Source organism: Aquila chrysaetos, chromosome 15, assembly GCF_900496995.4.
Source record: "Aquila chrysaetos chrysaetos chromosome 15, bAquChr1.4, whole genome shotgun sequence".
Taxonomy (NCBI): domain Eukaryota; kingdom Metazoa; phylum Chordata; class Aves; order Accipitriformes; family Accipitridae; genus Aquila; species Aquila chrysaetos.
This window is the reverse complement of record NC_044018.1, coordinates 16997891-17023603: the sequence shown is the minus strand read 5'-3', so window position 1 is coordinate 17023603 and position 25713 is coordinate 16997891. Positions and strand designations below refer to the sequence as shown.

At 39.2% G+C, this 25713-nt stretch overlaps 3 protein-coding genes across 25 annotated transcripts in view; 2 read left to right on the top strand and 1 right to left on the bottom strand.

Moving 5' to 3' along the window:
- ASAP2 (ArfGAP with SH3 domain, ankyrin repeat and PH domain 2) overlaps positions 1-8802 on the top strand; it is a 94267-nt gene extending 85465 nt beyond the window's left edge. For 5 of the 12 annotated variants that reach the window (XM_030037004.2, XM_030037003.2, XM_030036999.1 and 2 more), the window contains 4 exons: positions 1052-1164; positions 1768-1782; positions 5087-5209; positions 6153-8802. In XM_030037004.2, coding sequence (XP_029892864.1) covers positions 1052-1164; positions 1768-1782; positions 5087-5209; positions 6153-6227 — 326 coding nt within the window. In that variant the 3' untranslated portion in view covers positions 6228-8802. Of the gene's footprint in view, positions 1-1051; positions 1203-1235; positions 1397-1767; positions 1783-5086; positions 5210-6152 lie in introns of those variants that run through there. The other 7 variants (XM_030037005.1, XM_030037001.1, XM_030037000.2 and 4 more) reach the window with 4 other exon arrangements.
- A 277-nt stretch (positions 8803-9079) lies between these two features.
- Positions 9080-18037, bottom strand: ITGB1BP1 (integrin subunit beta 1 binding protein 1). Of its 10 annotated transcripts, none has more exons than XM_030037016.1 (7): positions 17973-18037; positions 16429-16529; positions 15465-15543; positions 14607-14743; positions 13294-13386; positions 10204-10353; positions 9080-9471 (listed from the first exon to the last, which is right to left on the bottom strand). In XM_030037016.1, the coding sequence occupies exons 2-7, from the start codon at positions 16498-16500 to the stop codon at positions 9400-9402; spliced, it is 603 nt and encodes a 200-aa protein (XP_029892876.1). In that variant the 5' UTR covers positions 16501-16529; positions 17973-18037; the 3' UTR covers positions 9080-9399. The 10 variants fall into 10 exon arrangements, with proteins under 10 accessions (XP_029892876.1, XP_029892879.1, XP_029892877.1 ...); XM_030037019.2 differs by having other exon boundaries at positions 16429-16531; positions 17982-18000; XM_030037017.1 differs by having other exon boundaries at positions 16429-16534; positions 17889-17983.
- CPSF3 (cleavage and polyadenylation specific factor 3) overlaps positions 18038-25713 on the top strand; it is a 21986-nt gene continuing 14310 nt past the window's right edge. Inside the window, exons 1-7 of one of the 3 annotated variants that reach the window (XM_030037013.1) lie at positions 18038-18198; positions 19038-19101; positions 19773-19870; positions 20805-20933; positions 21901-22078; positions 23743-23832; positions 24914-25064. In XM_030037013.1, the coding sequence (XP_029892873.1) occupies positions 18128-18198; positions 19038-19101; positions 19773-19870; positions 20805-20933; positions 21901-22078; positions 23743-23832; positions 24914-25064 (781 nt within the window). In that variant the 5' untranslated portion in view covers positions 18038-18127. Of the gene's footprint in view, positions 18199-18609; positions 18715-19037; positions 19102-19772; positions 19871-20804; positions 20934-21900; positions 22079-23742; positions 23833-24913; positions 25065-25713 lie in introns of those variants that run through there. The other 2 variants (XM_041128821.1, XM_041128822.1) reach the window with 2 other exon arrangements.

The window sequence follows — 25713 nt, the reverse complement described above, 5'->3', positions numbered from 1 at the left end:
GAGGCAAAGAAGGCATTCAGTACCTCAGCCTGTTCCATGTCCTGTGTAACCAGATCCCCATCTCATTGAGCAATGGGCCCACGTTTTCCCTGATTTTCCTTTTGATATCTGTGTATTTGTAGAAGCCCTTCTTGTTGTCTTTGACATCCCTTGCAAGATTTAATTCCAGTTGGGCTTTAGCTTTCCTAACCTCACCTAAACCCCACTCAAACAAAGGATGCATTATGAAAACTTTAGTTAGTTTACTCTCTTGTTTGCATGTGTCATAAACAAGGTAATAGACACACATTTTAGAATAGAAAAATGTGTTTCTAGTTTGGAAATCTAAAGCTCATGTAGTGTCACATTTAATTAAATTGCAAATTGATACTGCTTTTTTCATGATAATGAACAGACTTCATTATTCAGAGTTCATATTCATTCTGCACTTCTCATTGTTTAAAGTAACTAGTACTTTGCGATATTACAATAATGTCATCTCAATAAAAGTCCAAAGTAAAGTTTGTGTGGATTCTGTGGTGGTTGTAGTGGAATTTCTCCTGCCCAGTTTCCCCTTCCATTGTATATATTATGTTCATAGGTTCTTACTGTGATTCTTTTTTATTTCCCCTTGATATACCCAAGGGGAATTTACTAATGACTATTTGCCATCTGTGTCAGGAGTCTCCTGTGAAGGATACAGCATCTTGATAATGATGGTCTTTACTAGGAAAGCAGGGTTCTAAAAGCACAGAGTCTGTAGTGAGCGAATGGGGAAATGGAATATTTGGTTCTGCTCTCATCTGTTTTATAGGCTTTTTTCTCTTTTAGCATATCCACAGTATTGAAGGTCTTAGGTAGTTGTCTTTGGAAAAAGAAACCTTTTTTGGTAAGCAAAAGGATAGAAAAATTCTGTTTTGTTATTTAGAAAGAACCATTAAAAAATGAAACACTCATGGGATTTAAAATAATTTGTATCCTTTAAAGTAAAATTAGTTTGGTTTCAATTTGTATCATCACTGTTACTTTTTTTTAAAGCATGCCTAAAATTTACTTGTTTTACTTACCTTAGCAGCAGGAGAGTCGTCTTCTGTATGCGAAATTCCAGTAACACAGACTGGTTCTACAACAAATACTTTGGCACAAATCCAGCCACCAGCACCAATGCCAAGGAAATCACAAATAGTAAGTAGACAGTCTGGGGTTTGATTTTATTAAATCTTCCACATTCTATCAAACACACTGTTGACATAGTAGTGTATCCTGTTATGGAGAAAGTGTGAGAATCATGAAAAATACAAAGCCTGTATCCTGTGTTAAACATGTGCATGACATGTACTAAGTATTTATGAAAACTTTGCTTTTCTTGCATTTCCTATATGATAGTATGTGATTTTAAATTTTAAAAAAAGAAAAAGCTAACAAAACCCAAAGAGAAACCAAAGAAAAAGAAGTATGGATTCTTTGCTTGTGTCCAAATGTGACCAACACAATCCACAGAATGTATGGCGTGACTTACTGAAGGTAGGTAAGCTTCATAAGTTAGTCGAGCTTGGTGAGTGAGTCACTTGTAGATCATATGTAACTTCATTCTTAAACTTGAGTGAAGTAAGTAATAAGGGAGCTTTTGTGCTTACTTTATAATGGGAGTAGATACAGTTGTTCACATAGGTAGATCAAATGGCTTCAGACAAGACTAGTAGGAGTCAAGCTCAAAACAAAAGAAATTGGTTCTTTGTGCAGTTGGTTCTCTTTGCATCTCTTCATCATGCATTCACTGGGTGACAGGAGGGAAATCTCTTGGTAAGTACACAGAAACCACATCTGACTTGAGACATCCCTGACCAGAAGGTGGTTGAAGGGTGAAGGGGAAGGCTGGAAGTATTGTATATTCTTCTTCTCCTCCCTTCCCCAGCCTTACAGTGGCTGTTAGAAAAGAGATACTGGATTTAAATGGACTCTTGATCCAATTATGTGGCCTTTTTATACTCTTTATTAATTATTTATAATCTAGGACTGTGAATGGTAACACATATTAGTGTCAATACCTGTATTCTTATGCTGGTGTAGGTAAAGGGATGTATTTCCAGATGTCAGCTGAGCTGTACATTGTGTAGTTCAGCTAGGTCTTTGGTCCTTGCTCCAATTTTATGTTGCTCTCTTGTGTGATAGATATAAAACATCCATATGCTTGATCATGACATTATTTCTCTGCAGTAAGAAAATCATAATATAGGGAGTCCATACTTTCTGAGATGCTGTATGTGACTAGGTCTGGGCTGCTTCATGCTTTACATTCTGTGTAGGAGTGTGGTTCAGTAGGTAAATAATAAACTGAGAGGTAGGAGACATGCTGTTCCTGGCTCTGCGATTGTCTTATTAATGGGCTGTAACAAAAAGACCTGCCTTTTTCAGTCCTCTGTCTCTCTCCCTTCATCCATTTTTCCTTAACCATGTCTACTGAAATAGTAACTCTCCAGGACAGACCTCAGTGTGTTTGTGTGCGTAGCCTTGCACATTTGTCTTGAGCCCTTAGAACTCCTATTAGCTGTTTCTCATCTGATAATGCTGAAAAGCCACAGAGACATCTGGAGTTCATCTTGCACTAGTTGGGAGTATGAAATCTTCTGGGTTTTTGCCTCCCCCACTCTTGTTCAACCAAGTTACTGTCTGTCTTGCATCAAAATAACTTTCATGGTTTAGGCCACAATAAAATTAAGTGGTCTAAGTAGTGTAAAATGGAATCTATCCCTTTTGCTTACATGATCCGAGGGAACTGCCGTATTTACTTTGTGAAGCTGTTGGACCCTGATCACAATTTCTGTTGTGTGTTCTGGGATTCAGGTGTGAGCACTGGCTACATCCTTTCAACACATCCATTGGTTCTGAAACAGCTCCTTACCTGGCTTTCTGTATAAATTAAAGTTGTAGTAGTTTCTCTATCTTGTCTCCTTTTTTGTTTTATAGGACAAATTGCTTTAGTTATGAGTGAATGGGCTATCCTGGGTAGTTTCTAGGAACAGTCAGTCTCTCCACTGTTTAATATTAATTGCACATAATAGGAACAACAAATCTGACTCTCCAGAAGTCTCGAGGGCTTCAGTAGGATGAATTTTGTGAGACTGAGAAAACTAGCTGGATGATTTTCTTCTGTCATAGTACAGAGAAGTAAGGGAAACCTGGCTCAGGGAGTGTGTGCTATTTAAGGTGCTTTAGCTAAATCAATCTAGCTAAAGCATCTTAGCTGAGGTTTAGTCAGGGGCCCCTCAGCTAAAGAGCTTTAGCTAGATCAGTCTAGCTAAAGTACTTTGGCTAAATTGCTCCATTTAGTCTTATACTCCAGCCTTTCTTGCTAAATCTTTAGCCTGCCAGAGAATCCAGAGGCCAGCCCAGATTTAGGAAATGATTGCAGAAGTGCTCCTTGAGTAAAGAAAAAAGAGGTCTGGTTGTACATGTCCATGTAGCCAGTGGCTTGTCTCCTATACAGTGCATTTGCCCAATAGCCTGTTTTTCAGATGGAAATTCCCGATGCATCTTTTTTTTTTTCCTTCCAATGTATATTTTAGATTTTTGAAACCATATTGTAAGATACATGGGAAAGTTTCCTGGAAGATTTTAGTCTTCTGGGAATGGTATCTATTTTAATTTCCTTGCCTTCTAAAGAACAAGAAATACCTGTAATTACTGCACTTTGAAGTTAGTGATTATATCACTGTTGTACTGACATGAAGCTTTTCCCTCTTGACCTAAAAGGTGTTTGTGGTTCAAACTGTAACTTGACTGAGATGGAGCATCTGGCAAAATTGCTATGATGCAGTGCAAGGCTGCCAACTCACAGGGGTGTGCCCCACGGATAGAGCCTAAGGATATGCCTGGTCTGGGCAGGTCAGGTTTTCTATACTAAAATGCAAATGGATGCTTACAGAGGAGCATAGTGATCATGCTACCTCTTTCCTTTCCCATCCACATCCCCCTTTTTCTGCATGGCGCTCAGCTCTAACAAAATGGCACATTAAGAGGCTGTTGGGCAGTACTGTCCACAGCAGAGCATTTTGCTGGTGGAGAGAAGTAGACTTGTGAATGGAGTCTCTTCTCCTCTTACAAGCTTCCTGCTCCATGGCTGACTTAACTAGAGACTGGGACCAGTCCCTGGGTGACTCTAGGGTGGTGATTCTTTTCCTTATTCCATCTGGAGCCTCTGTCCCAAACACCCACTGCATTAACAGACATCTCTTGACCTAAATGGCATTTACAGCTCTGCTCTGGCATCTTAGGGTAGAAAGGAGAGATTTTTGCTGGCTATGGCTGGGCAAACTGGGGACAAGGGTGGACTCCTGGTAGGAAGCTTATGCTCTGCCTCCAGGTCCTGTGCCTCTCCACTCCTTGCATGGAAACACTATGTAGGTAGCATTATTGTTGTTGGTCTGCAACAGAGAACGAGGAGCAGCAGGCCAGGTTGCACTGGGAGAGGTGTGAGATTAGGATGTTGGATACTGTGATACCAGAGCAAAACAATTTTGGCATCACTTCAAATAGAACACAACTAGGATTGGAGTCCCACTGCAATATTGGAATATTGCAACTCCTTACTAAACTTTCTTATTGGAAGAATCGCTAAACCACTCTGTCACTTGCAGTCCTCAAAGCACTACAGAGAGGCAGAGGATGTTTTGGAGGGTCTGTACACTCCTGAAATGGTTTTAGCAAATTAAGAAGGGGTGTATTGGCAGGTAGCTCAGGCCTCTTTCTGATAATGCTGCTGCTGTTACACTTGCTGCATAGCACTTGATCTTGATCACCCCGTCTTCTGAATAAAATCGTACTCGCTGCAATAATATAGAGCTCTGAAGACGGGTTTGGATAAGCCAAAGTGGAAGCTTGCTAAGGGAAACCTGGCCCGTGTTGGTGGCACAGTGGTTCCAAAAGGCTTTGGATGCTGCCAAATTCAACCTGAAGCATGAGCACCCAGCATAAAAAATGCAGCTGAACTCTAACCTATGGAAAATAACGGTTGGAAGCAGTTCTGAAGCTTTCTTTAGCTCAGCTCCAAGTCTATTTTGTCTCTTCCGTGCTGTATTATTTACATTTACTTATTTTTATATTTCAGTCAAAAACTAAACCGAAGAGAGTAAAAGCAATTTACAACTGTGTAGCAGATAACCCAGATGAGTTAACTTTTTCGGAGGGAGATATTATTGTAGTCGATGGTGAAGAAGATCAGGAGTGGTGGGTGAGTATTTTGCATTTTCTATCAATACACTCTGAAAGAAATAAATGAGATCTAGAGGTTGACACTGACTTCAGAAGATCCCCAGCTGGGTTTCTAGATAACAAGAAAGGTTTCATCTCATGGAAACCTGATTCCAGAAATTTCTTTTGTTCAAAAAAATCAAACCTCAAACTTTATTTTTTTTTCTAAATGAGAAGAGCTAAATCTGATTAGTAGGGTTCACAATATACAGGGAACATGGTCTGTGTGATTCAATAAATTCTTGGGGGGTGTCAACAATTTAAGAATCTGCTACTATTTCAGGTGCTGTGTGGTGAGCCTCAGAGGACAGCTTTGTATTGTCCTAATTCTTCAGCTGACTGAGATTGAGAAATGGTCTATTTGAGCTGGGAAACCATCTCAACTGTTTACATTCCAGAGTCTCATCAGCTAAAGCAAAGTCTTGGGAAATTGTTGTGCATGAAAACACTTGCCTTTGTTAGCTAGCGAAGAATAGAACTTCCAGTTGCATCTAAATTGACAATAATGCTGTATAAACACAAATAGATTTATGTAAAAGCCAAAACTGTTGAAGCTTGATCCATCCTTTTACCTTTCAGTGATTGTTAAGAGGGGGAAGCAGAAGCAACTTAACAGAGGCAGAATATGGGCTGCCAGGCATTACAGAATGCACTGAAATGGTGCAGCAGTGATACTGCATTAAGAGGTCTTACTTTCAAAGAACTGGATAAAACATTGGAATTTGAAAAAAAAAAAAGTCTATAGCTGAAAAACAAATGCACCCTGTAGGACTGCATTCCCGTTCACAAAATTAAAACACCACTACTGCAGAAAAGATGTAAGGAGAGGCTTGTACTACAGGCAGGAAGGTCACTGGTATTCATTTTGGTGATACTGAAATGCCATTTTGAGATTAATTTGAAAAATATCTGGACTCTTTCAGATTGGTCATATTGATGGAGATCCCAGTCGGAAAGGAGCTTTCCCTGTATCATTTGTGCACTTTATTGTTGACTAAATTGCTACTGATAAGTGAAGACATTGCTCATTTCCAGCGGTCACAGAAATAAGTTTTACTCTATTGCATTTCATCTACCTATCTGCAGACACCTTGCCAGAGCACTGCCCAAGTCCTAGGTACTGTAGCTTACTTTTTTATTGCCATCATTCTGATTTTGGGACTTCTAAAACTTTTTTTCTATGTGAAAACTTCTCATGAGCAGTTTACACTTTAAAAAAACAACTCTTCCTGTATTTTTCAAGGTGAACTGAAAAGCTTTAAGAATCAAAATCCTTGTGTGTATGAACATCACAACATTATGAATGTTCTTTTCCATCAATTCACTGTAATTTTATTCTCCCTTTTGTAACATGACAATACCACAGTTCAGCGTTGCTTCCCCAGTCAAAGAAATTGTGTGCGTCTAACAGGGCAGTGAATTTATCCAATTCTCGATACCATTTGAAGTGTTGGAACCAAAACATGCAAGCTGCTGCGTAGTTCTAAATTGGACTCTTTAGCATCTTGCCATACTGGCTGTCATCCAGGATGTCAACAATTACAGAAGAAATTATTTTAATCGGGTGTCTTTGGCCAGGTAAAAGTAAAAAAGTATTTCAGTTTACCACAGGAGAAACTTCTTTCTTTCAGAATGGATGTAGATATTTGCTTAAAGTTATCTGAAATGTGTTAGTCGTTGAACTTTCTAGTTCTAATTTTGTGAGCTTGAGACTGTTTCATTTTTCTATGCTGCACGTGTGTAGAACCTGTTTTTTCAATGTTCTTTATGTATGTTACATCCATTTTGGTCATTTAATGTGACTACTGCTGGTTAACTAAACTATGGCAATATTAATGAGTTACTACATTAACTCAAGGATATGAAAACTGCACTTCCTGAAATGTACTTAACTATGATGATGGATTGCAGAGCATTTCTTACTCGTCTCATTATATAGTGTTTAGACTTTGTTTTTAAATTCTTGAATTTTCTTAAATCATCCAGCAACGTGTTCACAGAGAGAACATATTGGTGGAACATTTAGATAATTATCCTTGGTCAATAAGGTATCTTACACCTCACAAGTACACTACGTTATGTTCTGTTCTATAAAATTTGTGTGCCACTACGTTGCAAACAATGATAGTTTGCTCACTCACTCTGTATTTATATAATATACCCACATATATGGTAGCTACACTGTTGTTAAATTTGTTTTACTAATTTGTGAACAAAGGCTAGGCCATGGGTAGTTCCCAGTTGGTTGATGGAATACAAAACACCAACACAAATCTGACGTCGTTTTGATGTTTGTATATTGTGAAATTGTACCAGGTTTTGCTTATGCTACAGGAAACAACTGATGGCATAGGATAAGAAAAATCAATGACTAGGTCACATTGGCTTTGATCACGTTTCGTGAATATTTTATCTCTAGATTTATCAAGAGAACTTTGAATTTCTGACAAATGGTGTTTAAATTGGCCATTTCATATTGAACGGAATGGAAAATAGGCCACCACCATATATGCTTATTTGGAGAAATATCGCATTGTGTTAGTGCTGGAAGAGCAACACTGATCTTACCTTGTATCGCCTTTCCTAAATGGTACAGTTGGTTGATAGCCTCTCAAATGTGTGGGTACAGCCAAGTATATGCATAACTTTCATTTCCTAGATGCTGTTGCTGCAGTATAAATGGGGAACAAACTGGAATGTTTCAAGATATTTTTGTTGCAAGTTGAAGCAAATTAGTCTGTATTTTCAAAGTTCCCAGTAAAATGATAGAGTAATAGTTTAGCACTACAGTTTATTCACTTACTGATATGTTCAGTTTGCAACACTATTTTGTATGTTTCTATCCCTGATAGAGTCTAGAGAGTAAATGGGCATATTATTTTGCACAGATCTCCTAATGTACAGTATTTTTAACACAGAATCTTATAGTGTATGTAACAACTCATAAAGTTGAACAATGATGCAAATTTTCCTTGAGTTCTGCTAGAAGAGGAATACACTTTAAAATGTCACAGCCTTGTTCACCGGTCACTTAGAAACTAGGAAACTTGTAGAATACAACTTAATAGCACTAGCAGTGCAGACAGACAAAATCTTGAGGACCAATAAAGAGCAGCTAAGCAAAATTTATCCCTAGATTTTCCATGTTTCTCAAAGTCTGCTCCTCTGGCAGAGGAAAAAGAAATTCTAGAGCCTGTAGATATCTATTTATAATATAAAATTAAGAATTTTAAGTCCAAAATTTTGGCATATTTCATACAACTTTTCAAATCTGATTAAATAATGATTCAGAAAACCTGTTAATAGACAGACTATTAGGTTGCTGTGTTAACTGTTTAAAAAGGAGCAAGTGACACTTAAAATGCAGCTTAGAATGCTATGAGATGTATAATATTCAATTCAGTTGTTTTTATTTTGTTTAGTTGCAGAGCAACTGTATATATTGTATAACCTAAAATCAACTCTTATTTTCAATGTCCTGGATGCAGTGATTTATAATTAGAGCATGATTAATAAATTTTACTCTTGTTAACCAGTCAAATGTCTGGAAAAATAAAACTACTTTTAAAATCACTTTGGCTACTTCTCTTCTGTTACTTGGCATTGCTTAGGCAATATTCTTTTTTTCAAGGTGTAAAATGAGAAATACCAACAAGTAGCACTTGAGCAAAAAAAAGGTGCATCTTGTGGATTTTTAGTTGAACACAGAAACTGTGCAGATGTCAGCTAAGGTTAAATTAGAGGTGTAAAGCACCAAATGACTGTTATCACTTTGCTCTTGTTTTGTACTAATACCTAGGCTAAGCAATACTGAAGTCTATATTAACCAATTGTTTTTCAGACAAAGAGATAGAAGTAAGTGTCAGTTTTATTTTACATTTCTACAATATTGACATTAATATACAAAACATGATTTAGGAAAAAAATTCATGTTAAATATAAAATTCTGTGTTGTCTTGGAAACTGAAGATGGAATAATTTCTTCAAGTCATGATGGGTGGGGAATGACAAAGTACCATGTGCAAGGTTGTATGGCTCTTCTTTGCACAGCAAGTCTTTTTTTCTAGGTTTGGATGTAGCTACTGCCAGTCTGTGGTATCACAAAGGAGCCCCACTCCCTCCTCACACAAAGGCCTCTTGTACTACACAGTCACGTGCTGCTGAAGAAAATCAGGACTTCTCCGACATTAGAACTGAATCAAAGGCTGTAGATAACACTTTGCAAATAGCTTGTGCTTGTTCCTAAAAAAAATCCAAACATTCACATTAACACTTTCTGAAGAACTTCTAAGCGTCTCAAAACTCATTTAAAGGAGAATGTGACCTTTATCATTCTTTTGGCAGAGACATGCAAAATGGAGTAGCACAAGTGAGATTTAATTTGATTTCTGTGGTCTGCAGTGACATGTGGGAAGCTGTTTTAAATGAGCTCTTTTGAAACAAGTCAGAGTTGTTAGCTTTCATCATAGCATGACACTAGCATTCAGAAAGTCAGTTCCTGTGTTCCCCCAGTGCTGCTAAGGGTGTGTGTCACATCATAGCACCTTGACAATGAATTCTCCTACTCTTAAGAAGGGATCACTTCCCTTGCTTATGAATATGCATGCATGCTCTACTACCAGAATTGTTACTCAATCCCTCCCTGCTCTGTCCGATCTTAAGAGGTTTTTGTCTTTGAAAATACAAACAGGGGATTGTCTTTAGCAGCTACAGTAGCACTCTTCAGATTGCAAAGAGCTTTCTCAGGCATGTACTTTCATTGGCAATTTTAGGGAATGTAGGTGTTTTTCCTCAAAGCTGATCAAATGCAGTCAGCAGGGCTTTTCTCCCCTCCTCAGCCAGGGCACATTTATACTCTTTCTTTTTAATTGAGCAATCCCCCTTCTGCCAAAAAGCCTTCACAAGGGCCTAGAATCTCCCTTTACAATCAAAATACTGATACCTAAATTAAATACTAGAAACATAAACTCTTACCAAACTATTGCACTGATATACCCAGAGGCTGCATTCTTCAGAGGCTGCATCTGTTGTCTTCAAAGCCAGTAAACTTTTTCCCGCTCCCAGACCATCATCATAGCAGACCATCCGTACAATTAAATAGAGAGCATGCCTATGTAACACATCCTGAAACCATGTGGCAAATAAAAGTTACTCTGGAACAGTGCAAGGGATATTTCAGTTTTCCACCTGTTTTGATTCTCTCACAAAAGAATACTTCAGATTTATTTACAAAAGAAAAGTATTCCTTGGTAAACTTATAATTTTTTAATTGAGAGTTTAGTCAAGATTTAACAAAATAAGTGGTGGTTTAACACAACTTTAGCTTTAATTTTTGCTTCTATATTAGAATTGCATTCATATGTGGACTATATTACTGGCCATACTAAAAAAACACACATTCGTTTCCCACCTATCCTCACTTGCCCTCTGTGAGTAGGACAGGCGGTACACTCTACCGCTGGCACAGAGGTAACTTAAAACCTTAAAACAACTACTACTTTTCCAGTATTTTTGCAGACAGTCCCCTGTCTCAGTTCTGGGAAGGGTACAGGCAAGAAACTGTTCCCAGAAGAGGGTACGGACAAGATTAGTTGCTTTGGGGCAGGGGGGGTGCAGGGGTGTGGTAGCCATGTGGCTATAGCCAGGCCACCTGTGGCCTGAGCCACAGCATGGGTCCTGACTCTTGCAGAGATCTAGCCTGGGAAACTTGCTACTCGGCACCGCAGTTGCAGGGTTTCACCATAGCCCTAACAGTTCTGATCTTGGCCATTCCACAAAGGGATTGGCTGATGCCCCGTACAAGGTCTCCGCAGACCTACGCTACACAAAGCCTTTCTTCTCAAGCCATCCCACCCAACCGGTAATATTCATCTGGTTTATTCCAGTCATACCACCTCTCGGGTCTTATGACTTCAAGACAGCTTTTTTTCTATGTTCATGACATTGAACACCTTGTCCCTATCAACAGCTGAAGGGTCTAAAGAAATGTCCACTTTGATAGAGAAGCTGTAAAAAGGGACAGTGAGCTTGATGCCTGCTATGAAACCCTCTACCAGAGCTCCTGAGATCACCTTGCTGAAAAACATCTCCATCCCTGACATTCACTCAGCAATTGCTCACAATTATTCATACCATCACTAACTACCATACCACACAGAAGGCACCTGGAACTGATGTGGGACTTACTGGATCAAGCCTCCAGTCTCTGTAAGAAAGATGCCGAGATTTCCCTCCAAATTACTTGTAACTTCTTAGAGTTACTTGCTTGGAACTTGCTACAGTGCTAATGTGCATGTGGATTATCACTAAAAGAAGGAAGGATAGCATTCTTTAAAGTACGCAGTCCCCCTTAAATTACTTTCCTCCCCTTCTTCCAGTATTTGGCTATGAGGGGATTCTGCAGCTGAGAGAAATGAGATGGCAGATGGACAAACTGTGCCATAGGTGTATGTACATATATATAACGTACAAATACACACAATCGGAATGTGAAGAAGGCCAAAGCCTCAGTGTGACTTCTATAAATGCTTTGCCTTTGGTTTTTAGTGGTTGCATCCACAAACACCGTAAGTGTATCAGTGAATTACATATCTGTACATATTTCAGTCACTAATGAAATAAATAATTTCTCAAACGTTGGCTGAAATCCATGAGGAAAAATTTTGTATCCTGCAATCATTTTCTTTTTTGGCATCTGAAATAAATAGCTGCCTATTCACCTGCAAAGGAATCTACAAATCACAGAACTCTCACCTTTCCCCCAAAGTCATAAAAGACTGAATTCTTTGTTCAGAAGAAAACCTTTTAATCTTGGAACTCTACGAAAAGAGTGAGGTGGACTAACACAAGGACAAATTAAATGTCAACAGTGACACAGATGCAAAAAGCCAGAATTTGGGAAACAGAATGCAACGCAATAAAATGCCAGTGCAAGCTAGCTTAATCACAGGCAGCTTTATCAGCTTGTGCATGCTTTCAGCTTGAAGACAGAAGAATGATGGATAAAAGTCTTAAAATTACCTATCTGATCTTTATCAAAGTACAAAGGAATTTAAATAATAGTGTAACCTATATTCTTAATGAGAATTAAGAATTTAGGAGCACAGTAAGAACAGAACCCAAAAGAATTCAAAGTTTGAGTAACAACTATGACACTTCCTCCCAGGCATTAGAAACAAGTGTTTTATTTTCTGAAGGGACCAAAGGAAACTTTTTGGCTCCCTTCAGAGTATTCAGCTATTGAGCAATGCTATTCACTGTCCTCATACTCGAGGCTTTTATGAAGAGGCATTGCTGGGTTGTTGATGGGTCATGACTTCACAAGGCCAAGTATTTATGGTATCTAGGGCTCTGAGGGCAACCAGAAGGAAACCACATGGCTGCAATACAAAGCTACACAAAGGCAACTGAAGGGCCCTGGGGAAGAGACCGGATTTTTATTTTTAGCAAAAGAGCTACTTGAAGTGTGCTAAAGGAAAATAAACTACACGTAGGAAATGATGCAAACAAAAAATACGCTTGATCAATAAAGTGGAATCATGAGGCTTTAATGCTGGAGTGAACTCCCACTCTTGAATTAGGAGTGCAAGGCTGGAACTTTAAAGAGGAAGACAACTCAGGTATTCTTGAAAAAAACATCCTTTGTTTTTTCCTCTTGACAATAACATCAGCAGGAATTGCATTACTACCTCAGGGTGAGGAACCTGTGATCTTGGCCACCACAGTCATGCTACTTACTTCTCCACGTGAGAGAATGGCAGAACAGCCACAGAGGAAGGAAGATGTGCCCAAAGAGCATAAAGGCTTGCTTGCCTTTTGTCTGCTGCTCTATCTCAAAAGGAATAATTTTTGTCATAAATCCAGCCAATCCAATCAGGAAAATACAGACAGGCCTGAGGAGATACAACATGAAGCTGTGCTGCTGTCAGAGCTTTTTTGTTCGTTTGTTTAACTTTTGCTTAAAGCCAGAAGTGACATTTTGGTCACACAGATCATCTATCAGAGAAATAAGTAAAAGCACTTTTCAACTCTCACCAAAAAGACAGTTTGCTGCAAATCACTTACATACTGATCAGATGTTGAAACTTTAATGCCGTATTTGGAAACTCCCATAATAAACTCCTCTTCACCTGGAACAAAAGGTAACTTTCCATCTTGCTTTGGAGGGAAACAAACAAAAGCCTTTAGTGCAGACAGAAGAACATGAACAACAGATACATAATAGAACATGGGTTTATGTGTACTTTAGTCCACTGGATCAGCAACATCACTAACCCTGCTTGTATCTTGCTGTGTGGAGTCTGCCTGCCACTCTTGCACTCATCCAATCTCTTAATGTTATGTGAAATACATTCAGGGGAGGCTTGGAGGCTTACACTGGACATCTGGAAGCATTTCTTTACCAAGAGGGTGGTCAAACACTGGAACAGGCTTCCTAGAGAGGTGATTGATGCCTCAAGCCTGTCAGCGTTCAAGAGGCATTTGGACAATGCCCTTAACAACATGCTTTAACTTTTGGTCAGCCCTGAAGTCATCAGGCAGTTGGACTAGATGACCGTTGTAGGTCCCCTCCAACTGGAATAGTCTAGTCTATTCTATTCTAAATATTACATGATTCCAGAAATAAACTTATCATCTCGGGGGAGTTTGGTACTGTGGGCAAATCAGATGGGCTAAAAAATAATGCATGCCCTGTCATGATGCGCTGACCCTGGGTGATCTACATTCCACACTGGCAGCAATTTTGTTATTGGACTGTAAAAATAGTTTTAGCATATATTCAGATACTTGAAATGTCAAGTTGCTGTAAGATGAACAGACATTCTGTGCTTTTAAAGATACAAATGATCAGCTACCTAATAAGAACAACCAGTTATGGCTTTTAGTAAAAAATAAGTATAAGCAACCACAGTTTGGCAAGGGTGACCCAAATATTATTCAGGTTCTTTGGTCAGAGGTTCATAAGTGATTGTAAGCAGAAACTTGACATTTTCCTCTATGGGAAAACTTCTACAGTACTGAGGAAATCTGGAGGAGATATTCTTTCCTGGTGACTAATCCTAGCAGTGCTGAAGACAATATAACAACTTTCAGTTGGGATACTTGTTCAGTAGTGACTCATCCAAAGGGCCTTTGCTCTGAGCCTGCTTCTTCAGAACAGCTTTTTGGGTGCATCTTCTCCAGCTGCTCAATAGGATGGAATTGAGCGTGACAGGTTTTGAGATTCATAGCTTAATGTTTTTTGAAGTAAGCTATTTTATTCTACTAAGTCTAAAATTTACAAAGAAATACATTAGATCTTGTGATAATATGAAAGAAATACACCTAACCTTAAGATGTTCTGACATTGCTGGTATTGTCTTTTGTAACTCACTTACCTGTGCAACATCTATGTAATTTATCAAGTCCAATGGCCCTTCCAGACTTTTGCTCTCATTATAGTTCAATTTTTCAATGGCACCAACATATTTAACTCTGAATTCTGCACATGTATCAGAATTACTATTGCTTTGTCCTGCAACAAAATAAAACAAAGCAATTCTGAAGAATTCCAGAACAGTAATGCTATTCTAATTGGTGTTAATTGGGCTAACTTACTAAATTCCATAATTTTTGCAGACTTTCATCAAACACTTAACCTTACCACAGTATATTAACTCCTCTCTTTAATGAACTGTCCTGTGTTGATTCAGAACAGCCCTTGGTAAAGGCAGCAGTTTCGTATGAATCCATAATACAACACTGTTTATACTAATTCAAATTTGGAGTTAACAACCTTGAATCAGAAAACATAGAAAAGGTGGTTCTACTTTTATATATATATTTGTTTTAAATGAACTCTTTGGTCCAACAGTGATGCACTGTCATCTGTTGAGCAAGAAGAAGTAAAATTAAATCTTACTTCCATTATTTCAGTGCAAATGTAAACTCACAAAAGCAGGAAACATAGCTTCCAGAAGATTATACCAGATTTAGGCTGTGTAACAGACTGGTAATGCAACTAAGTTTTTCTTACTCAGACACTTTACTTCAAAAACAGTGACTTAATCCTAAATGAACCATTAATAATACTTTAGAAACCTAGAGCTATGCATGAATTAGTCAACAGGCTATCTAACAGATTCACTCACAATTATTGAAAATACATACTTTAACCTTTTCCATTTTCTGCTCTTTTATACAAACACACATAAAGTTAATACTGTTCCTTATCTGCTCAAACTCCGATTACATACCTGAACTTTTTGTGGAGTCTGTATCTAGACTAGCCACAGTACTAGACCTGGAAAGTCCCCCAAGACTGGAATCTACAGACTAAGAAAAAAATTCATATCATCAGAAAGTTACTGAGAACATAGTAAGAATTCACTTTTATATGCCCTGCCTCAACTCTTTTTTTTTTTTTTTTTTTTTTTTTTACATAAACTAGTGTTTATGTTCTAATTACTTAAGCAGCACTGCAAAATGGGGAGAAAAAAAACACCACCAGCTATTTCTTTCCTGAAGTTATCTTTCTGCCTCATTGTAGATTAGACTGATACAAATTCAGCAGGAACCCCTGAGAAGTCCACAAATATTTTGAAAGGAGGAGGAAATAAAAGAAAAAGAGAAAATGAACCTTAAAGTTATGTCCAGACTTTTCTGGTACTGCATCTTAACTTGAAGAAATTGACAACTATATGCTTGTCACCAATGCTTGAAATAACATAGCAGTGCAAGGGAAGTGAAACGGCACCTTGGAAAATCCAGAATATTCAACTGATCATTCCAAAACCTATCAGACAAAATGGACACATTATTCAAAATGAAGAATACTTTTTAGAGATACTGAGTAACCAACTAGTACTGAAGAATACACTCATTCCTGGTACCTAGCACCAGGCACCTTCTTAAAGACAATAGTAGTACAGAACAAACATACTACATTTTCCTCCAAACCTTACTATGTGCTGCCAGAAACTCTTGTGTTTGTGGGCTTCACTATGGAAGCAATCAAGCATTCATCTCAGAATACAAGGGCTTTATAATGAATAGGTTTTTTTAACTCTCATAAAACAACCTGAGGAATAGTAGAAGTAGGAAGTTCTCCTAGTGCAACATGGCATTTTATGGAACTCACATCCTACCATCAGTGCAAGCAAACCACTGAACTGTCAACTTGTGCTTCCATAAACAGAGTATATACCAAATTCAACTTACCTTGCTTTTAGTACTGATTTCACTGCTTTGTGAGCTGCTGCTGCTGTGTCGTTTTTTTCCTTTTCTAAACATTTTTTCATAATTGGATCAAGGAAGATCTTCTAGGTAGGAAAAATAAAAATTAAAGCTGTCATATCATCAAGGGAAGGAGTTCCTGGCAAACCGCAGAGTGACTGCGTCCAAAGTGGACAAAAACTGGAAACTTGTAAACGACTTTGAGAATGGAAGTAGGACTGTTCCTCTGGTGCTCTTCATGTGTGACTGGGAAAGGTCCCTCAAGCTCTCTGCTAAAACTTCCCCATCCTTCTGATTCATCAAAAAAATACTGCCACCCAGTTTACAGACTATTGCAAAGGTCAGTTTCTAATGCGTATAAAGATACAGATTTAGAAACAAGACAAAATTTAAAATGTATATTCCCACTTAAAAGCATTAGATTATTTTTATTTGTAACTACAACCTAAGCACCCTACAAAGCGCATCCAATGCAATCCCTGCTCCAGAGATTATGCTCCCATTTAAAAAAAAATGAACCCCCAAACCCCTACTTCTGAAGAACTACTAATTGTAATACTTCTAGGAGAAACCATTACTACTTAACATGATCCTGAAACTTAAAGCAAGAAGCATGTTACATGTACTGCCTTAGAACTGAGTTACTGGGAGTTCTGAGAGTATTCCAGAAGCGTTTTTCCTGTATCCACCCTACTACTTCACTTGCTGCACTTAACATTTGGCCGGCCAGTGTCAAGAAGCAGGATGCTGGCTCCCAATCAGGAAGTGCTGAAACCCTATTTCCCAGCTTCAGAGAAGAGTATTTTAATTACAAAGCTTCAGAAGTTTTGAGCAGATGGAAGAAAGAGCACAAAGGAGGAAGACAGCTCACACTGCAGAAAATAATGGAAGACGCATAAGGGGAAGCTTGGACCTGCGATGCAGTGCTGGACTACAGTCCCCAGACCGCTGCTGTGTTGGCCACGAAGCAAACACTTGGTCCCCGGCAGACCAAAAGCCACCCTCAGCGACCAGGGGTGCAGCAAGGCACCGCGGTACCCTGCACACCCACGTCCCTCGGGGCTCCTTCCAGCCACCAGCACGGAGGGGCTGCTGCTAGAACGCAGGCAAATCCGCTGGTTCTGCCGGTCGTCTCTGAGGAAGGCACAACTCAACACTCGCTACTTCGCAAGCTTTTTTAATACGAGGCGCGGAGAAGCCAGGCCGCGTAGCACCGCATCCCGCGTTTTGCTCTATCTCCTTCCCGTTCGATACCTCTATCCCCCAACGATAACCTGATCGACGATAAACCGGTAAACCCGCTTCCCACAGAAGGGCGAGAGGCCGAACCCCCGGGGGCCGGCGGACGGCAGGAGCGCGGCCCCCGTCGCAGCAGGCGGCCGTTTGCCCGCCGCCCTCCCCCGCCTCCGGGGGACGCTTGGCGTCAGCCCCTTCCTCCCAGCGCCGCCGCCGGGACCTCAAGGACCGCAAGAGCCGGGCGAAGGCCTCCCCCGGCGGCGCCCGGGCCCCGCTGCCCGCCGGCCCCTCACCTCCGCCCGCCGCCCGCACGCACACTTCCACGTCCGGGTCGCTCCGTTCCCCCGGAGGCGCAGGCGCAGGCGCGGCGGAAGCGGAAGCGGAAGGCGGGCGGGGGGACGGGTGCCGGCGGGGCCCAGCGCCGGGCGCCGCCGGGGCTCACGCCACCATGTCGGCGAAGCGGAAGGCCGAGGCCCTGATCCCGGCGGAGGAGAGCGATCAGCTGCTCATCCGGCCCCTGTGAGCCTTCGGGGCGGGCGCTACGGCCGGAGCCGCGCGTTGGGCCCGGGGCGGGGGTCGCCGGGCGGGCGGAGGCGCGGGCGGAAGCCCCGTCCCGCGGGGGTGGGGGGTGCCCCCGGGCGCCGGTTGTGCCGTCGCGGCAGGTGAGGCGGGAGCGCGCCCGGAGGGAAGCCGTGCTCGAGGCCGCGAAGTGCCGGGCTGCTGGGGGGGGGGTTCTCCCCTCCCGGGTTGTCGTCGCTTGCTCTTGCAACGAGCAGGCGGCCCGCAGCCTGCGGGGTAGCGGTCGCGCCCGGTTAAAAGGGTTGCGTCCTTTCCCTTACGCGCAGTTGAAGCGTTGTCTGAGCAAAAAATCTCTTTTTTGCCTTTGGCACTTTGACAGCGTTGTGTAGTGTTCCGGGTTGAATTTTTCCTTCTCTGGTAAAGATGCCGGTGCAATTTGAAGGTGTTTCTGATGGGATCACAAGAGTTGTCTTCTGGACAACCAGAAGATGCTACTTCAAGCTTATTCAGCCCAAGGTGATCTGTTACTTAAGTAAACTTTCCGTTCGTTATACATCTCAACACTTTGAGAGTCGAGTGCACAGGCATGCAATAAAAACCAGAAGAGACTAAAATAATTTCCCCAAACAGATTCTTTTTATTTCTGCTGCATTAAATAGAGTCTCATTTCCATTGAGATAAATACAACTGTTCAGTTACTTTAAACACCTGAGCTTAAAAGGACTGTGCAGTCATTATTTCCACACAGAAATACAATCCCACTACAGGCATCCAGTATACAGTTGCATCTATACGTTGTGCGTTGTTTTAATTTTGATGACTTCGACATCCTTTTGCAGAGGTGCTGGCCAAGAAGTAGGAAGGTCATGCATTATTCTGGAGTTTAAAGGAAGAAAAATAATGGTAATTATTGCATTAATGTATTTGTATGCCCTGTCATTACAGTACTTAAGATCACAAAAAGATGTTACAGATTAAATTCAGCCTCTGCACTGAAGTCAGCCACTGTGGTAGAAGAGGCACATTTTGTAGCTTTCTGGAACAATATAGCATACATGATAGTAGGCATTACAGAGGCTGTCATGTAAAATAAATCCATATCCCCAAACAGAATGTATGTCTCAAGTGTGGATTCTAAAATTTACACGTGTTAGGTTTCAGTGGAACCTAAGGCTAATGTTTCCCAACAGTTATGCGTAAACAGTCACATATAAACACATACATGTTCTCTTTCCCTTTTCCAGCTGTCTTCTGAGATGGTGGCTGAAATAACTTGCATATGCTGGTTCTGTGTATTCAGGTGTTGAAATGTGAATGAGAGCTTGCATAGGTACAAAATTATAAACAAAGACTGGGATCTTTTGAAAGATGATCAGTTTCCCAGTGGAGATAAGTCATTTGGACAGAAGCCCAAGATGTGACATCTAATGCTAAAAGCAGTGTTTAAGATAAAAATAGGGTTTTTTGCATGATGCTAAAAGTTACCGGCCACTAGTAACTATATTTTAGACCAAAATGGAGGAGGGTTTTTTTACATGTTCTGTTAGAAGCTTTAACTTTGTTTTATTTTTCAGCTTGATTGTGGAATCCATCCTGGACTGGAAGGAATGGATGCTCTTCCTTACATTGATTTAATAGATCCTGCTGAGATTGATCTCCTCCTAATTAGTCAGTAAGTTGCACCTAAAACAATATACTGAGGTCATGGTCTGAGCTGTGTTCACTTGTAGGTTATTAAGAGAGGCTGAAAATAGGTGTTATATAGATGGTAGTGGCATGGCAAAATTTAAGTTTCCAACTTTTTTTAAATTAAGGATGTTCAGTCACTTTTGACATTACAACTCCCCTCTGAGCTCGCTGTGATGTCTGACTTTTTTATAATCTGGCCTGCTTTAACACCATTGTGACAGCTTCTAGAATGAGTTTTCCACATAAAGACTGCTGAAAAGTATTGGTTGTGGTTTTTTGCTGTATTGGCTTTGAATGGAAAAGGTTCTCAGAGACTTACACAAGCTTTGAATGTCACTTAAATATTGTCTAGGGGCTGAGAGATGAGGAGAGCCATTTCTAAATTATTTAACCAGTAATAATTGGTTCTCTATAAAATCTTGAGTTTTCATGGTGTATGCTTGTTCTACCTGTATTTCAAAAGTACTTCCTTAAGATAGGTCAAGCTAGAAGTGTGGCCAGATCATTTTATTATAGTAGTTCATGTTTTAATCCATGGTGTCCAACATGCAAACTGAGGATCACGTTTGTTAGCTTTCTTGTATCTTTGACATTTATTGTGTTCCTGGTTCCTGTTATTTTTCTCCCTCAAAATGTATATGTAAATTACAGAAAAGTTAATTCTGAAATTATATGGATAAAACCTTTGCAATTAATGGAGAATTTCCTGTATTACTCTTACCTTTTCTTTGTTGTGTTTCTAGTCACTAGCGTACAGAATATAGACCAGCACAGTTAACAACAAGGTTGAAAATTCTCTTTCTGGATTTTTGGATTTTCATGATACTATGTTAATCCAGTGAAATAGTGAGTTATATGATATGTATTAGTGTTGTGTCATGTTAATGTATTAACTGGATTTGTGTGTCTATTTTAAGTTTCCATTTAGATCACTGTGGGGCTTTACCATGGTTTTTGCAGAAAACAAGTTTTAAAGGAAGGACGTTTATGACTCATGCCACAAAAGCTATTTACAGATGGCTTCTTTCAGACTATGTCAAAGTCAGGTAAGCTGGCCCTGGGGTTGTCTCTTAACTCCTGAATTATTTCACCTATATATCCAAGAGGAAACTTAAGATGAACCCACCAAAACTGTCTGGATGAACCTGGATCTTGCCACAAGTAGCAACATTATAACCAGTTTAGAAGTAATGAATCATTTTACTGCCTCATGGATAATGTGTGTCTCAAATAATTTCCTATCAATAAAAAAAAAAAACTTCCCTTCTTTCCTCTTATTCTTTTCATTTGCCTTATTTGGACCTTTAATAGTATCCCATTTTTTCGCCATCTGTCTTTCTTAAGACACTCTTTTGTTCTTATGCTTTTTAATGTCTGTTTTTTTCTTAAGCTTCACAGAAGTAGTGAATTTTAAGCCCCTAAAGATACAAATCACTCTTCAGGACAAGGTCAGATTAAATATTAAATATACAAAGAGTGCTCTGTTACATGTTGTTGGGGGTTTTTCTCTTTTTTTTTTTTCCTTTTTTTTTCTTTCTTCTGTTTACATGTCTTTACACATCTTTTCTGTGTGAATGCAACGCTCCTGAGCATATCTCAACTCAGCAGATTCTAGCTTGGGTCAGAAACCTGATAAACAGTCCCTCTTTTAACTTGTTTGCTCTGGGCTGATGGGAAAAGTGTGGTTTAGTTTGGTTTTTGAGGACTGTTACGAGCTGAGTGGCAGATTTCTGTCCAGGGCTGGGAATCTGTTGGTACTTTTAGACAAACACAGAGCAGATCCTGAACTGAAAAGACTATTCTAGCATGGCCTTTCAAAAGAAAGATGCTTTAACTCTGCTTAGGTGAACTACATTAGAGTACCTGGACTTGATTTCTAATGTAGGAGACGTAGCGTTACTGAATGGAAGTCTTACTGTCAGTGGGGGAAAATCCAGGAAAAGTTTTTTCCAACTGTTACATATTCTAAGCTGGTAAGATGAGCTGATATTTAGCCATTTCACTTATATCCAGTAATATATCAGCGGATGACATGCTATATACAGAAACAGACCTTGAAGAAAGCATGGACAAGATTGAGACCATCAACTTCCATGAAGTGAAAGAGGTGGCAGGAATCAAATTCTGGTGTTACCACGCAGGCCATGTTCTGGGAGCAGCCATGTTTATGATTGAAATAGCTGGTGTGAAGGTATTTTCTTTTTATTATAAAGTTGAAATCATGCCTGAATTCTAATGTAGTCATTAATTATTTATTATTGTCTGTTAAGCCCCACCACTGTGGCTGGAGCTGTACGATAGACTTGGACTCAAGTCAAGGTGGGAGGCCTTGACTTAGACCATGTATTTGCTCATTGACTAGAACTAGCAAGTGACACGTGTATTGAACCAGGTAGAATGTTTGGATTTTATGGCAGTGAGTTACGAGTCAGACTTGGAACCAGTAAAAATGTAATTTTCCTGCTGGTCTGCTCAGAGGTAGCTGATAGCTGAGGCAGTCTTATGGAAGCTGCATTTTAGTAAAATCTACGAACAGATGTTTGTTTTTGTAATTCCGATTTACCATGTCTGCCTGTCTTGAGTGCTTAAATGGCATTTGTCTAAGTATGCAAGTTATATTTTTCTCATAACACTCTTATGCTAAAGTACCTAAAGAAATAGGATTATTATTAATTTTAGGCACAGAGAGATTAAATAAGTCATCATATAATCACAGGCAGCACTGTATCAAAACCAGATACATGAAACTAATCTCATCAATTGGAGTGCAGTAGGATAATCACTGCCCAAGAAAAGTTTCATGCAGCCTTGAAGAGGGAAGAGAGATGGTGGTCCTGAGGCTTGCTGTCTAGTAGGACTTTGTTCATGGTTTATAATGATTGAGGATTTTAAAAGTTTAAAGTTTAAAAACAGTATAGAAATAGAACTGGATTTACAATGATTACAAAAAAATTTAGATGTCTTACTGCCTTTTTCGGGTTTTTTTTTTCTGATTAAGGCATGGTGGAGAAAGATTTCCCTCTTGCTATGCATGACTCAAGTGGATTGAGTTTTAATATCCATTATTTTCTTTAATTCCCTGTGAAGCAAATGAGAAATGTGATGATAGGTTACTTGTAGACCAGTTATCTGCTGTTGCTGACTATGTTTTATTATTATTCACATTTTCATCCATGGAATGATTATTAAGTAAAAAATACTCAGTTTTCAAACCATCATTTTGGCCACAGAGAGCTGCATTCCACCCTGCAGTTAAGAATCCATTAAAAATTACTAACAGTTACAAATTACTTCTTCGTGTAATGGGGAACATAATCATTCTGTTTGGAAAATCTGCTAGATTACAGGCTTTTCTTTTACTATCAGAAAATCTTAGAAGAATTTTTAATAAGTAATTTTATTGGATTTTTCGTTATATTTGCATTCTGATATGTAAATGCAGTTTTACCTACTTTTTACTTCCACTTAGGACCTGCTGTATTTTCTGTTATGTCAGTTTTTACTTCTTAATGGTCAGTGCATGTATGGAAAAGGCTGAAAATGACACCTTTATATCCCAAACAAAAAATAAAATCTTAATAATTGTTTACCTAGTTCTGTTGGAATTATGGTACTGCTTGAAATACCTTTACTTATTGTGGGTAAAATATTTGTATTGTAGTACTATTGACCTAATCTTGTAAGCACTGTCCGCATGAGAGGAGTCTTCAGTTAAAGTACAAGTGATCTTTTTATCATAAATTCCTTAAAACCATCTTTACTTAAAAAATATCATTCCTATACAACAGCTTTTTAAAGACTGCTGACCTGGCAGAACCTGTAATCAGAATAACTGCTTCTCTTTGTCTCCAATAGCTTTTATATACAGGTGATTTCTCAAGACAGGAAGATAGACATCTGATGGCAGCTGAGATTCCCAACATTAAACCCGATATTCTTATAATTGTAAGTTTCACAAAATTATTTCATTATATTAGGAATTAAATAACTATAGGGGTATTACTTAATTAAAGCTAAAATGGAATGAGAAAGACAGTGGAGATTTAATGCTAGTACGTGATTTGTGTTAAATATCTGAATGCTTGGGTGTTCAGAACACTCCAACGTTTCTTTTCACTCTATTAAAAAGTCTAGTTTTCATTTTATCATTCTTCTGATGAAGTTCCTTAAGCCTCTAGACAAACCTTTTCAAGATGGGAGATTATTAGGTTTCGATTGGTGTTTGCTAGATGTGTTGTACAAACCCCAATTTAGCCAGATATTTCTTTAGTAGATCCTAACCTACTTCCAAGTATGTTTAGAATTTGTCCTGGGTAGAAGTAGCCTGTGTGTTATACTGTATTTTTTGTTTTATATTGTTTTGGTTTCTGAGCAATATGGGTTTATTCTGAATCCATGTTTGGAAAATCAGAAGCTCGGGAAACTTTAGAAGTAACAGTTTTATCTGGAAACGAACAGTGGGATCTTTGAGAGTAACACTTAAAATTATTTCATTTATTGTGTCCCATCAAACTGCTTTCTGTAACTGATAATGTCATTTTAAGTCACATCAAAATCTTGTATTTTGTGTAATTCCTATATTGTAGGCTAGGTGTTTCTAAACTGTGGCACATGTACCACTAGTGAGCCATGTTAACGTGGTAACACCTTCATCAAAGCAGTGGCAGCATTTCCACTTAGGAAAATAAGTATGATAAATTTGAAAGCTCTTAAAAGAAGCATCAAAATTAATAGGGGTTTTTTTTTTGGTTTTTTTTATTTTATTTTTTTTTTTCCCCCCTAACAGGATCTGTGTTTCCAAATTGCTGGGAGGGGTTTGGGAGAGGGGAAGTTTTGGTTATTTATCTCAGTGGAGTTGGTTACGGGAATTTGGGGGTGGGTTTGATTATTCTCTTCACCTCTCCCTCCCCTCCCTACCATGTTAACACCAGTATGTTTTTCTGCATTTTCTTGTTGGATTCAGAGCAGAAGAGCAAGAATTAGTCTCTGTGTCAGTACTTTTAATATTCGGTTTCTCTATATGTAGGAATCCACATATGGTACTCATATTCATGAAAAAAGGGAAGAACGAGAGGCAAGATTCTGTAATACTGTTCATGACATTGTAAATAGAGGAGGTAGAGGTCTTATTCCTGTGTTTGCCCTGGGACGAGCTCAAGAACTACTTTTAATTTTAGGTATGTACCTTCCCAGCTCCTCTTTATAAAAGGCATATAAAGTTAAATGAGAATGTTTTCATGTGCAGTCTTTCAGATATAACAATTTTTTAAGCAACTCTTCAGCCATTTTCCAGCATGTTAATTACCTGAGAATATATAATGCATGTTTGTTCAAATGCAAAAAGTCCAATAAACCAATCAAGGCAGTTCTGCTTTGTGAGGTAGGACAGAGACATAGAAAGGAAAGGGTAATGGCATGGTAATATGTGTTTGACTTTTGAATCTTGTTGAACCAGGATTTCAGCAAATAGGGACTATTATTACAGCTTGAAAAGTAAGCAGTCACAACAACTGCTCTATTTAAACTGTACTGCTAAGAAAAGGTATATTTTGTTGCAAAGTTTCACTACCTTTGCCCTTCAGTTCACAAACCTATATGAAGAAGTCATTATAGGAAAAACTGAAAAGACCATAACAGACAATTCCAGCATTTCTAAAGTCCTAATGATAATGGGAAAGCAAATTAGGCTTTGTTAAGAAGAGCAAAAATATGGGGCGGGAGTGGGGGGGGTGCGGGGTTATACATGATCATAACAAGCCACTTCACATAAAATATATAGGTAGCTGTTACAAGGTACTTCGGATAAAACAGTTTTTAAATACATTA